Source organism: Rhinatrema bivittatum, chromosome 2, assembly GCF_901001135.1.
Source record: "Rhinatrema bivittatum chromosome 2, aRhiBiv1.1, whole genome shotgun sequence".
Taxonomy (NCBI): Eukaryota; Metazoa; Chordata; class Amphibia; order Gymnophiona; family Rhinatrematidae; genus Rhinatrema; species Rhinatrema bivittatum.
This window is the reverse complement of record NC_042616.1, coordinates 146,598,268-146,613,079: the sequence shown is the minus strand read 5'-3', so window position 1 is coordinate 146,613,079 and position 14,812 is coordinate 146,598,268. Positions and strand designations below refer to the sequence as shown.

The 14,812-nt window shown below is 41.5% G+C and overlaps 1 protein-coding gene across 3 annotated transcripts in view; it reads right to left on the bottom strand.

Annotated features, from left to right (window-relative positions):
* Positions 1 to 14,812, bottom strand: part of DNAJC1 (DnaJ heat shock protein family (Hsp40) member C1) — a 652,900-nt gene that overhangs the window by 14,818 nt on the left and 623,270 nt on the right. For all 3 annotated transcript variants that reach the window (XM_029588718.1, XM_029588719.1, XM_029588720.1), the window contains one exon: positions 6,340 to 6,800. In XM_029588718.1, the coding sequence (XP_029444578.1) occupies positions 6,340 to 6,800 (461 nt within the window). The remainder of the gene's footprint in view (positions 1 to 6,339; positions 6,801 to 14,812) is intronic.

The window sequence follows — 14,812 nt, the reverse complement described above, 5'->3', positions numbered from 1 at the left end:
TCACCCCATAGCGAAACCATCTCCCTGCATACTATGTACAATTCTGGTCGCCGCATCTCAAAAAAGATATAGTTGCACTGGAGAAGATACAGAGAAGGGTGACCAAAATGATAAAGGGGTTAGAACCAGCCCCCCTATGAGGACAGACTAAAGAGGTTAGGGCTGTTCAGCTTGGAGAAGAGATGGCTGAGTTGGGAATATGATAGAGGTGTTTAAAATCATGAGAAGTCTAGAATGGGTAAATGTGAATCGGTTATTTACTCTTTCGGATAATAGAAGGACTAGGGGCACTCCATGAAGTTAGCAAGTAGCACATTTAAAACTACGGTAATCTGAGAAAAAAAAATTCACTCAATGCAGAATTAAGCTCTGTAACTTGTTGCTAGAGGATGTGATTAGTGCAGTTAGTGTAGCTGGGTTTAAAAAAGGTTTGGATAAGTTCTTGGAAGAGAAGTCCATTAACTGTTATTACTCAAGTTGACTTAGGGAATAAGAACATAAGAAAATGCCATACTGGGTCAGACCAAGGGTCCATCAAGCCCAGCATCCTGTTTCCAACAGTGGCCAATCCAGGCCATAAGAACCTGGCAAGTACCCAAAAAAATAGCCACTGCTATTACTGGCATCAGTAGCATGGGATCTACTAACTGTTTGGGTACTTGCCAAGTACTTGTAGCTTTGATTGGCCACTGGTAGAAATAGGATGCTGGGCTCAATGAACACTTGGTCTGACCTAGTATCACATTTTCTTATATTCTTATGTTCAGTTTGCTGCTCATCTCAGTTGAATTTTACAAAAAAACAAAAAACAGTAGCATAGTGTTCTTTATTGTAAGGCCCAGAAGCCATGGAGGCTCCCATCAACTCTAGTTCTACTGATGGTTTTCCAATGGAAAAGGTTTGAAGTTTGTGCATTGTTAATACCTGTCAGGTATCTGAAGGGAGATATGATACAGGTATTAACGAGGCGCAAACTTCAAACCTTTTCCGTTGGGAAAACAAACTGTAGAACTAGGGGTCATGATAAACTCCAGTGGGGATGACTCAGAACCAATATCAGGATATATATCTTCATACAGAGGGTGGTAGATTCCTGGAATGCCCTCCCAGAAGCAGTGGTGAAGACGAGAACAGTAAATGAATTCAAAAGGGCATGGGGCAAATAATGAGGATCCCTAAAGGCTTGAAGTTGAAAATGAAGAAATGGTTGATATAAAATTTCTGCATAGAGGTAACCTGTACAGAGCGGTAATTGCCACCCTTAACAGAACACATGGGGGTAACTGCAAGAAGTGGCAGTTATTACTCTTAACACTGTGCATGGATGTAACTTGCATGGCATAGCAGTTACTACCATAAGCAAATTGCTGGGTAGATTGGATAGACCATTTCATTTTTATCTGCCATCATTATTACGTTAATGCTAAGTGAAGCTCCCTGACTTTCTTCCCCCACCTTCTCTTGTAGCTTGCTGCCAATTCTGCCTCCAAAACAGTTGTTTTCTTCCAACACCATGCTGTTCTCAATGAGTTTGAACCATGCAATAGCCAAACTCCCATGATATTCTTGAAAGACTATAAGAACAGCACAGGAGTTCAGGCACTGTACGGCTTAAACTCACTAAGAGCCACACGGTGCCAGAAAAAAGCAGACCAGATGTGCCACAAACAATGTTGGCAGCAAGACTTCAGAGAAGATGAGGTGGATTAATACCCCTTCTACCATGGATGGGAGTAAAGGTGGGGATTCAATGATGGAGGCTGAGTGCGAGAGGAGAGTAGGGTTGAGACATGCTGTGATGGAGAATGTGTATTGGGGAACAGTGTGTGTGTGTGTGGGGGGGGGGGGGGGGGGGGGAGAGAAGCTAGAGAGAAAGAAAGTGTTGGGGAGATTGGCTTGGGGAAGATATGTGTGTGAAGAGAGAAGGGCTGGGAATAGAGTGGTGGGGGAGATGGACTGAGTACAAAGGAGCAGATTTAGTTTTATTTGCATGAGTCATTCTGAACAGCTGCATTAATGGAAGGGGATTTCTCCCCCACCCCAAAAAACCCTAGCTGACTGCATTATTTGAAGGAAGACCCTTGCGGAAGGTGCCAACTACTTTATTTGGTGATGGTTCTGGCTCTCACATTTGTTTTTTGCCAAAGTGACCCCTGTTTGAAAAATATCACTGCAGTAACATTAGTTCTTAAGTTTCTATTTATTTTATTTTCTATTTTTGTTGTCTTTCTCCCTTTTCTCTTTATCGCATATCCTTTAAATTTCCTGCATTTTGAAGTCTGAGATTATCATCTTAAGCACTTCCTCCCCCCGATGCCTCTCCCTTCTGTCTCATTCTTATCCATTTCCCTTTAACTCCCACTATACCTCCCCCTGTCAGATTCCAAACCAGGATTATTTTAACAGCAATAGAAACTTGTTTACATATAATAGATTCATTTGCAAAGTACATGCGCTCCCTAAATATACCAGATAAATCCAGAAACAAAATGCAATCTCACTTAGAGCTCGATTCCAGTATATGCAAGTCCAGTGGAAATTCAGGGCATTCAGTTCAAACTGTCTTCAAGTCTGTCTGTAGCTTAGGTCCAAGTACATATATAAGGTCAAGTTCCTTACATTAACATATCCAAGTACTCAAAACAGATTAGTTCTCACAAGATCTACAGTGGCTTGGCAGCCCTCAAGTTGCTAGGAACACCCCTCTATTCTCAGCAACCCCATTTCTAGTCCATAGGACCTGTCTGGTTTTTCAGGGGTATGGTCTCTAGCTCTTCCATCAAGCTCTATGCCAGGTCTCTTCAGTGTAAGTCTGTATTTGTCAGTGCCCTCCAGTGTCTCAGAGGACAACTTGCTTGGTTCAAGACCTGGTGGCAGCCAATCCTGATACCCCCCCACCATATCCTGTCTCTTTAAGAGCTCCCACCCACCTTGCTCTGATGCATTGTCTCAGTCTTTGAGTGGTATGAGCTGCTTATATGCAACTCCCAGGTTTTAAGTCTGGTAACCACGTCTATATGCAGCATAAATGAAATACAGCTCTTAACCACATTATACACTTCCATATACTTAGTTACATTACCCTCTTAACTCTAATCTTAACAGTCTTCACTAACAGACTTATGTAACATCAGAATAACCCTGTTCTGAGAGCAGTCTCTTACTAGTGAGGCAACAAATTAAGAGGTGCAAGTAAGTAATTTTGTTGCTTCATTTGTGTTTAATGAACAAGTTTCATTTTAGCCCTGCATATTTTGTTCAGTTTTAAGACATAGAGGTAACTGTTTGCAAAGGAAATGGGAACTACTCAGTTTCAAAAAGATGCATTTTCTGTCTGTCATTTTCTATACTGGATTGGAAAAAGGCAGGTCTTACAAGGAATACATTAAATTACAGCTGTTGCAATATTTAAGGATAAGGAGTTCCCATTATTTATTTCTATTTATTTAAAAATTTCTTATATAAGAACATAAGAAATTGCCAAGCCTGGTCAGACCAAGGGTCCATCAAGCCCAGCATCCTGTTTCGAACAGAGGCCAAACCAGGCCACAAGAACCTGGCAATTACCCAAACACTAAGAAGATCCCATGCTACTGATGCAATTAATAGCAGTGGCTATTCCCTAAGTAAACTTGATTAATAGTTAATGGCCTTCTCCTCCAAAGAACTTATCCAAACCTTTTTTGAACCCAGCCTCACTAACTGCACTGCACTAACCAAATCTTCTGGCAACAAATTCTAGAGCTTGATCGTGCGTTGAGTGAAAAAGAATTTTCTCCTATTAGTCTTAAATGTGCTACTTGCTAACTTCATGGAATGCCCCTAGTCCTTCTATTATTTGAAAGTGTAAATAACCGATTTACATCTACTCGTTCAAGACCTCTCCTGATCTTAAAGACCTCTATCATATCCCCCCTCAGCCGTCTCTTCTCCAAGCTGAAACTTTCTCTCTGGGGAGCTCAGAATAGGGAAGACCTGCCTCTCTGCAACCTCCTGGAGAACAGAGTGGTGACCTGCTGCAGAGAACATCTGGTGATTTTTGAGTCTGTTTTTTGGGAAAAAGACATTTTAGTTAGAAGAATCTACCTTAGATTACTGCAATTCCCTATATATCTGTTTACCATAGTATATGCTGGGTTCTTTTCAACTGCTTCAAAATGCTGCCACTCACCTACTCTTGTTTCTCTCAGATCATATTTCTCCTGTGATTCTGCAGCTTCATTGACTCCCAGTGAAACATAGAACCTAGTTCAAGTTGATGGCTTTAGTTTATAAAAGTTCTTCACTTAGATGGTCCAGCCTACCTCACCAGTAAGTTGACCAGGTATATTCCCTTGAGGTATCTCAGATCAGCTGATCAAGACTTATTGTCTGTTCCTACTGTTAAAATGTGTCACTTGCAAACCATTCGTGCTAAAGCCTTCTCCAGCGTCGACCCCACCATGTGGAACACACTACCCATGGCAGTTAGAAGCATTACTGACTATAAAACTTTTAGGAAACAACTGAAAGCGCACTATTTTCAGCTGGCTTTCTCTCAAAGTTAGATGTCATGGAATTTATCATGTGATGTGTCCTGATTATGCTTTGTACTTTGCTTTTAAATGTGACTATTTTTTTGTATTTTATTTTATTTTGTTGTAAACCGCTTAGCACACTTCATCTGCTAGAGACAGAATAAAATTTTTTTTTATTTAAATTAGAACGAGGAGGAGTTTTAAAGTAACAAATATTGAGAGCTGTGTGTTCCAGTGTGGATCCCTTCCACACTGGAACACACAGCATTTGAGAGAATGAGGGAGATCAAGAGAGACATTTGAGAACCGTAAGACCAAATTGAGATCTATTGAGGACACCCACTTGGAGTCTTTATCCCTAGGGAGACAGGAATTTGAGACGCTTTTTTCCAGCTTGGAGGGTTTTTTTCTGCCCAAACAAGGATACCCTGTCCATTCGGGAACCTCATTTTATCCATTCCCTGGAGGTTGGGTGTTTCCCCTGTCCTGGTAGTGAGAGACCCTTGCACAGATAGAGAAAGGATTGTAGATGGGAAGTGACCCCACTAATTCATCTGATTCACTTTAGTAAAGTATTATTTTTTGGATACTCAAGTAGTGTCTCCTGTGGTTATTGACACTGACAGCATACACAGCGGTATAAGAGTTAAACCTCTCCCAGGGAAAGAGTTACAAAGACACTCCTGAAGGAAGACTCCTTCCCCCCACCAACATAGGATTCAGGCCCTGAGGAAAGACTGTGAAAAAGTTAGCCTGCGTGGTTCAGTCCTAGAAGTACAAATACAGTATTTTTATGGCCCCTGTGGTATATACTGCAGTAGCCACCCAAAACAGGAGTTACACCTAAAAGATATACATGCACATAAAATTGCTCCACATACTGAAAGATTAAATGCAAGTGAACACTAGTTGAGGGCAATGACTATTTCTGTAAGGATGTTACCTGCGCAATGAAGCTGTGCCAAGAGGTAAGCAAGCCTTTTTTTTTTTTTTTTTTACTTTTTAAATTGTATTGCCAGTGGCTCAAGAATTTTTTTTTCACTTTCTTCCCTTCAGTCTGTTCAAACATACTAGTGTATACTGGATATGATGGGCATTTATTAAAAAATGTATAGTCTGCTTCTAAAACCAGTGTTATTCTAGGTGGATCACAATTTAAAACACAATCATCAATCAAGCAAATAATTTTTAAAATACAATGTACAGATTAGAATCTGGTTATGCAGTTGTGTGTGTCTTAACATTGGTAGCTACTAATAGTTTATATAGTATTATTAGATGCATGCTGTGCTGTGAATATATTTAAAAAAACCCAGCACTCTTACTGCAATAGAATTCTTACTGCATTAGTTTGTTAGAATTCCAGTTGGAAAATACCTAATTTTAGCCAGTCTCAGACCAACCAGATTTCATTCCATATGTTGTGATTTCTTATTACCTTGCTAACATGCTTGACCTGGCAGAAGATTTACATAGATTAACTTGAATAATTAATAACTTGAATAATTAAAAAAGACAGACAGCAGAAAAGTCTAAGCAATACAAAGTATTACTGCTTGCAATGTGTATTTAAACAATACACTTCATAAATGACACAAATTCTCTCTTTTAAACAGAATATTTAGAATAATGGTTTACAAAAAGCTTTAACTTTTTTTTTAAGTGTAATAAAACATTCCCAAGTTCTGTGGTCATGATTGTACACAGCCCAAGACCTCATGCTTTATCACAAATGTTTTATGGTTGCACTTTATAGCCTGCATACTGTCGTATATTATTGCTTTCATAACATATGCAAGACAGTTCTAAACTTTTCTCTTACCTTACTTTTTCCAGGGACATATTTTGCAATCTTGTCCCAACGCTCAGATGTTCCCTTTGGATACTGCTGTAATGCCAATTCAAGGAGTTTTTGCTGATTTTGAGTCCACGGTTCTTCAGAAAGACGTCCTTTTGCCTTCTTTGTGTTATCATCACTGTCATCCTCTTCCTCCCCTTCATCTTGTTCTGTGCTACTGAAGTCCTTCTGGCGTCTCCCTCTGTATTTATCTTCTACTTCCTCTGGCTCCCCCAGAGTGCTTTCCATGGCTTTGGCAGTTTTCCGTTTCCGATGTCTGGTTTCAGTAGTTATCTCACTCTGATTTATCAGGCTACTTCTATCATCTGGGTCATGACAGCCCTCCTCTTCTCGCTGTGTAATTATATTGTCTGATAGATTCATTGTTGCCTTAGCATTTTTCAAATTCTGAACTGTAGATTTTAATTCAGAGAGTCTAATAATACCTGTTGAAAAAGGTACATTGTGATTTTAGAGCACCTTTAAAAGTACTGAACTGAAAAACCATAAACCAAGTTTGAGTCTTCAAGTGACAGTTGGGGCTAGTTTTTCAGGATAACAATGTGTGTGAGTGTACACATAACCCAGTGGTTACAGCAACAGACTGAGAACCAGAAGGAAGGGTTCAAATTCCACTGCCACTCTGCACTACCTTTATTCCTCATTGTGAGCCCTCTAGAGCAGCGATTCTCAACTGGTGTGTCGTGACACATCAGTGTGTCGCCAAGCACCGGCAGGTGTTTCGTGGCTCCCGGTGTCCCACTGCCCCACTTGTGATTCCCTTCTCCCCAGGGGCAAGGCCGAAGAGTGGAGAGGCCCTGTGTGCCGCCGCCGGAGGCCAGGCTGGCGGGGCCAAAGAGTGGAGAGACGTTGCATGCCGCCGGAGGCCAGGGCAGCAGCAGCTGATAAGTGGAGGCCACGCTTATTGGACCAAACAATTAGAAGAGACTCTATGTGAGCTTGTGTGTGTTTGAGTGGCAGCTGTGTGTGTGTGTGTGTGGTAGAATGGGAGCAAGAGCATTTGTGCGTGATTGAGAGCTTGTATGTAAGTGAGAGAGCATGTGTGTGAGAGAGAGACTGGTCAGAGGTGATGGTGTTTCTGTGAGAGACAGAGACATGACAGGGAGGTGACTGTTGTGTGTGTGTGTGTGTGTGTGTGGGAGAGAGACAGAGACATGACAGGGAGGTGACTGGTATATGTGTGTGTGTGAGAGAGAGACCGGACAGGGAGGTGACTGGTGTGTGTGTGAGAGAGACAGGACAGGGAGGTGACTGGTGTGTGTGTGAGAGACACAGAGACTGGTCAGAGAGGTGACTGGTGTGTGTGTGTGTTTGTGAGAGAGAGAGACAGACTGGTCAGGGAGGTTACTGGTCTGTGTATGATAGAGACTGTTTGTGAGTAACTGAATGTGGGCCCTAAGGAAGAAGACAAAGCTTCAGCAGCCACTGCTGCTTCTGGTGAGTGCTATTAGCCTGCAAGGGAAAGAAGCAGGAGAGTTGCTGGAGAGGGTAAGTAAAGGAGGCTTTTAAAATTTATTTTTCTTGATTGACTGCCATTTTAATTATTGGGTATTATGTGATGTGTCTGCTGTTTTGAAATATTTTATTGATATTTGGAAAATGTTTACGAGTTTTTAATTGTTGAATGTTATTCTGTTCATCAGTTGTTTTGTAACATTTATTAGTATAGTTTTACAATTATTTCTGTGTGGGGATCTATAGCAGCTTGGCTTATTCTGTTTTCCTAATAGAAAGTGTATTAGTGTTTAGGGCCTGGTTAAATATTTGTGTGTTGCCTTTTCATAGATAGGGTTGTTACTGTGTGTTTCATAATACAGGTTTAACTTTGTGTGGGTTAGTTTGTGTGCATTATGATGTTAGGTGCTATATTTCTCTTTCCATTTCTCCAGGTTTGCACTGTATGCAGAGTGGCTGTTTTAGTTTTCCATTTCAGTTTGTCTCCATATTTATAATTTGTGGTCTTTCTGTACTTGGTGAAGATCAATTCTGGGTGTGTGACCGAGGTGAGGTATTTTACTAGCATGTAGGCATTTGTATCAATCTTATTTGTTGTGTTTTCTCAATAGGACATGCATTAGTGGTAAATTACTGTCTTTTATTAAGGAGAGGTATTGGGCCTGCCAGTAAAGGGAGTTTGTTTTGCTTTTACCCAGATGTCATCAGAACCAGAATATCTTTTTTTGTATGGTGAGTTGTACGGGTAATGCCCTAGTTCTGCTCTGCATCCATTGTAGGGTGTCGAGGGGGTTCCTGAGGATGCAGAATGTATATATATATATATATATATATATATATATATATATATCTTTTTTTTTTTTTAGAGACATATTATCAAACTCTGAAGAAGATATTTCCTCTGTAAACACTTTTTTTTTTCAAGAAAAAACTAAAAGCTAATGCTTCTCCAATTTCAATACCTGCGAACCTTACAAATTTTCTGGAAGATTCGAATTTAGATGTCTTAGATAGAAATACATTGATTGTATCATTTATATCATTAGAGGATATAAATAAGTTAATGAAAAGATATTTTCAGAAATTTCCCATATCTTTCCCTGGACAATCCAAAAAAATGTATCCTGATTTGGCACCAGTCACTAGGATAAAGAGGTGAGAATTTCTTGCTTTAAGGCAAAAAATCACCTCTTTAGGTTTTACCTTTTTTCTACAATATCCTTGTCAATGTGAAATTAAGAAAGGTGATCATATATATATTTTCCATCAGTTAGATCAATTACAACAATTTGTAGATGCCCAATCACCTGTTACTTCCTCCCCATTGCCCCCAAATTGAGTAGCCCAGATTTTGGAGTCATATAAATACCAGCTGGTATTGCTATGTTAAGCTTTGTGTTTTTATTTATTTTCCTTAAATATCTCCTTATTTGATTGCATTATCTTGACAATGCCCTAATTTTCTTCTTGAGAAATCTGTTTCTGAATGTACAAATGAAAGATGTTTAATTTGTTTTGTCTTATTTTGCTTAATGAATGGAAATCTATGATATAAGTATTAATCTTTTCAATAATTTGTAAATTCAAAATGATAAAGATTTAAAAAAAAAAGAAAAAAAAAAGAATGTATATTTACATTTTGCCCGTGACGGTCACATGTTCAGTGTGTCACGCATGTGAGAACCATCTGTCAGTGGTGTCCCAGCCGAAAAAAGGTTGAGAACCACTGCTCTAGAGACATGGAAATAGTGTGTGAATATTACTTGTCTTGAGCTACCAATGAATAGGTATGAGCTAAATTAACACACAAATCTATACATATACATACACACACACACACACACACACACACACACAATATATACACACACATTTATACACACACAAATTTAACTATATGCAAACATTTCTTGGAATTGCACTATAGATATCCTGAAAATCAAGCTTGGTTGTGGCTTGGTATCTCTGAAAAATAAATGATTTGTGTATCATAATAATATGAATACAGTGGGAATTCATTCAATTAACAAACCTGAAGTAAAGAATGGCAACAGATGTGAAGAACCAAAATTATTTCAAACACCAGATTTTGGCTTAGAACAGTGATTTTTAAATTGTAACAAATCTAGCTAAAAGTAAATTTGTGTTACATTGTACAGTTAGGAGCACTAGAAATATTTTTTCTCTTTAAACATATTAACCATCATCATCTAGTAGTTCCAATATAAATGTTTTTATTATTTATCATCAGGAAAAATTCCTAATGATTTATAGGCATCACATCAACCCTGTCCTGTATCTTAGAATTGTAAATTATAGGGCTGGTATGGTGGTAAGTGCAGCTGTGCACTGCCATGCAGAGCAGAGAACTTGCATTTCTGCTCCCCAGGCTGAAAGATATAAACAAAGAAGTGAACACTGCTGCCGTCACCTCTGCAGGATGAAGTTTAAAATGAAAATATGCTTCTAGCCAACTGTGTGCCAAACTAGTCAACAGGTGTAACCCTGACTAAGGTCACCAAGTAGTATGCTAGCGATTTCTGGAGGGTTTCAGCTTTCCAAGGCCAGTAGAGAGAGATTGGAGATGAGGGTTCCTGCTCTTTAAGGGGTCATCTAAAGGACAGAGATTTCTGCCACTGCAGGGCTTGTGCATTTTGCAAGGAACCTTCCTGTCTGTTTAAGGAGTAGTAAGCAAAGGGGGAGGTAAGATTTGGTGCTAGAGAGGAGTGATGTAATGGTGTGAGATAAGGTAGTAATGCTAAGAGGTACATTCCCTCTAAAGGGGGATGGGTTTAAGGAAAGGTTATTTAAGATGCTTCTCCAGGCATCTTAAGAGGGGCTGAAGCAGAGAAGTCTGAGGAGGACTTGGGAGTGTAAGGGATCCTGAGGTAGAGGTGTGTTTCATTTGGATAAAACAAAGGATTCCTATTAGCCATCCAAAAGGAGGAACCCTACATTTAAAGGGCTCCATCCTTGCTGGGGAGCTCCAGGAAGGAGAAATTACTACTTACTTGATAATTTCTTTTTCTTTAGTAAAGACATATGAATCCAAAACCAATGGGTTAAGCACTTCTACCAGCAGATGGAGACAGAGCAAAGCTGACATTACGGTATATATATATCCCTGCAGTGACATCAGCCCATCAGTATTCACCACAAAAGCCAACTGTGGACAAACAAACAAAACTTGCTTATTAACAGATAACCTTCCAGGATTCAGCCAATAGGAAAACACTGAGCTCAGACAAAAAATGTAACACTAGTCTAAGGACTGGACTGACACTTACCAGTACTCCCTGTAACACACACAGCCATGCAGGAGGACTATAGCACAACCATTCAGCAGCCACATATGGGAAGGTGGATTCACCTGCCTGTACTAAAGAAAAGGAAATTATCGGCTATGTAGTAACTTCTTTCTTAGCAATCAGACAGGTGAATCCAAAACCAGGAGGAGGTACCAAAACTACTCCTGAATAGGGTAGGAGTTTGCCTGCTGTCCAGTCACAACCACGTGTGTGAAGGCTGTGTCCTCCCTGGCCTGCACATTCAGACGAAAATGCCTGGAAAAGGTTTGTAAAGAGGACCATGTCACAGCTCGACAAATGTCAACGGGAGACAACAATCTAACCTCCGCCCCTGACAATGCCTGAGCCCTAGTGGAATGAGCCCTAACCTGACTAGGTAACGGCTGATCAGCATCTACATATGCAGCTGTAACTACCTCCTTAATCCAGCGGGCTACTGTAGCCCGTGACACCGCTTCACCCTGTTTACTCCCACCATGGAGTATAAACAGATGGTCCATCTTTCTGAGAGATTCAGAAGCTTCTAAATATCTCAAGCTATGTCTCTTGACATTCAAGGGCCATAACAGGCAATATATTCCTCCTCATCTCTTGCTCTATATCTAGAGATGGCAGGGAAAACTGACTGATTCAAGTGAAAATCTGAGACCACTTTTGGCAAAAAAGAAGGAACAGTATGCAACTTCCCTGCATACTCCTGCAAACTCCCTGGAGTCACTCGCAGAAATGACTCCTGGCAAGACAAGGCCTGTAGCTTGGATACTCAACTCGCAGAACGAATTGCACAAGAAACATAGTTTTCAAGGTTAGTAACCTCAAGGAAAGGTTATACATCAGCTGAAAAGTAGGTCTCGCTATAAAATCCAAAATTAGATAATGACTCCACAAGGGCACATTCAAGAAATGGGCGACATCTGGATGAGCCGATAAGGGTCCACCATTCACATGACCTCAGTAACAGGCAAGAGCCGCCACCTGTACCTTTAATGAATTAAGGGCCAACCCTTTACTCAAGACATCCTGCAAAAATTCTAAAATGAGTGGGATGTTAACCGAATGAGGAAGAGCCCCTTGATTTTCACACCAAGCCTCAAAACACTCGCCAAACCCGCACATAGGCTAAGGAAGTGGAGAACTTTCTTGCTTGTAGCAAGGTGGCAATCACCGCAGTAGAATATCCACGCTTCAGCAACAGAGCCCTCTCAAGGGCCATACCGTAAGACAAAATTGAGTCGGATCTTGAGAAGAACAGGTCCCTGACACAGCAGATCCCTGAGTGCCAGAAACCGGAGGGGAGAGTCCTCCAGGAGCCTTCACAAATCTGTATACCATGGTCTTCTGGGCCAATCTGGTGCCACCAGAAGCACCATCCCCCTGAGACTCTCGATATTCCGAATCATTCTGCCCAACATAGGCCATGGGGGAAACAAATACAGCAGCTTGACCTCCGGCCACTCCAGCACGAGGGCATTGATGCCCAAAAACTTTGTATCTCTCCTGCGACTGAAGAAGCGAGGGACTTTCGCATTGTGAGTCGTCACCAGTAGGTTCATAAATGGAAGGCCCCAGTGATCCATTATGTAACCCCTCATTTGACAATTCCCATTCTCCTGGATCCAGACACTGTCTGCTGAGAAAGTCGGCTCTTACATTGTCTTTTCCTGTAATGTGCGAGGCTAAGATCTCCTGAAGATGCACTTCCCCTCATTCCATATGTTGGGCTATTTCCTGCGAATTTGCATGGCTCTTGGTTCTGCCCTGTCGACTGATGTAAGCCACTGTTGTTGCATTGTCCAACATTATCCAGACCACTTGACCCTGAAATCTGTCGCCGAACCGCAAGCATGCCAATTGGACTGCAAGAATTTCCAGCCGATTGATGTTCCAGAGAGACTCTTCTACACTCCAGCGCTCTTGAGCTGTGAGCTCCTGACAGTGAGTTCCCCAACCCTGGAGGCTTGCACATGTCACGAGTATTTGCCAGTCCAGTGACCTTAGGGAAACCCCTTTTCTTAGATGATCCCCCTTTTAACCACCACTGCAGTTGAGTGCAGACCTCCATTGGCAGGTGCAAGTGAATAGAATAATCTTGAGACTGTGGGCTTCCATGAGACAGCAGAGTGTGCCCTTGCCCACTGCACCACTTCCAGGGTTGCCGCCAAACAGAGCACCTATAGATAGGACCATACCGACAGGCATACTGTGTTCATCAATAGATGCACCTGTGCCATCACGCTGCCCTATTTCATGTCAAACTGTACACAGAGATATTCTAGTGACTGTGATGGCTGAAGAATGCTTTTGGCCAAGGTGACAACCCAACCTAGCTCCTGAAACAAAGATCACCTTGCTCGAGACCCAGAGGTTCTCTTCCAGACTCTTGGCCCATATCAGCCAGTCGTCCAAGGACAGGTGTACCAGGATCCCATCTTTTCTCAACTCTGTTGCCACCCCCATCATACCCTTGGAAAAAGTTCTGGGCACGGTGGACAGACCAAAAGGTAGCGTTCGAAACGGATGACAATGCCCTGAAACCGCGAAACGTAGAAATTGATGCTCTAGCAAATGGGAATATGCAGGTATGCCTTGGACAGATCAAGAGAAGGCAGGAACTCCACAGACTGTACTGCCACTATCACTAAGTGCAAGGTTTCCATGTGAAAACGAGTCACCTGCAAATGATGGTTGACCCCTTTGAGATCCAGGATGGGACGAAAAGAGCCCTTCTTCTTGGGCACAACAAAATAAATGGAATATCAGCCCGTATTTTCTTGAGAAATGAACACTGGGACCATCGCCCGCAGGCTGGGGAGTTTGACAACATACACTCCACTGCCTGTCTTTTCTGCGGAGAGTTGCAGGGAAACACCATGAACACGTCTTGAGGAGCACTGCGTAACTCCAGCACGTTACCTTCCCTTATCTCCAGACCCCACTGGTCTGACGTGACCGCGACCCACCTCCGATAAAATAGAGAGAAACGACCTATCTCCTGTTCCAGGAGGTGGGTCGGCACACCTTCATTGGTGCTCCACCCTCTGAGCCTGCGCCCTGTCTGGTCTGCCTGGGATGAAAAGACTGAGGTAGGCGTTAGTGACTGGGTGATCATTCTATCCAAGGTTTTGGACGATATCGCCCTGATTAAAAGTGCGCCATTTAATTTGAATTATGAAGATAGGAGATTAATTAATCCTTTAGTAAGAGAAAATCGTTGCCAGTTATGAGTCAAACATGTCTGGTGTAAACATCGATCTAGTTCACTCTCAGACACTTTCAAAAAGATGTTTGAATATAAGACCTTGATAGCTTCATCTAAGAGAGAATTTTATTCGGAACAGATTTGTGAGATTGGTTTTAACCCTAAAGTTTTGTTTGGGTGAGCAAAAAAAAAAACCCCCCCAAAAAAACAACTTACCAATGAGCCCTCCGCATAAAAAAAAGGGAAGGGAACTGCCTCTTGCTCCATTTATCACGATTTTAAGTATTATTTGAAATCTAAGGTCCATAAACTGCTAGTAAGTTTCCAATCAGTGCCTTCCTGGCACACCAATTCTTCCGATCCTTCTAGTGCGTTATGGTTGGAATTTAATCTCACCTCAGCATCTAAAATTGCACAGGTTATTTCTACCCTAAACCCTTCATTCTGTTCTTTAAATATCTGTAGTGTGCCTACT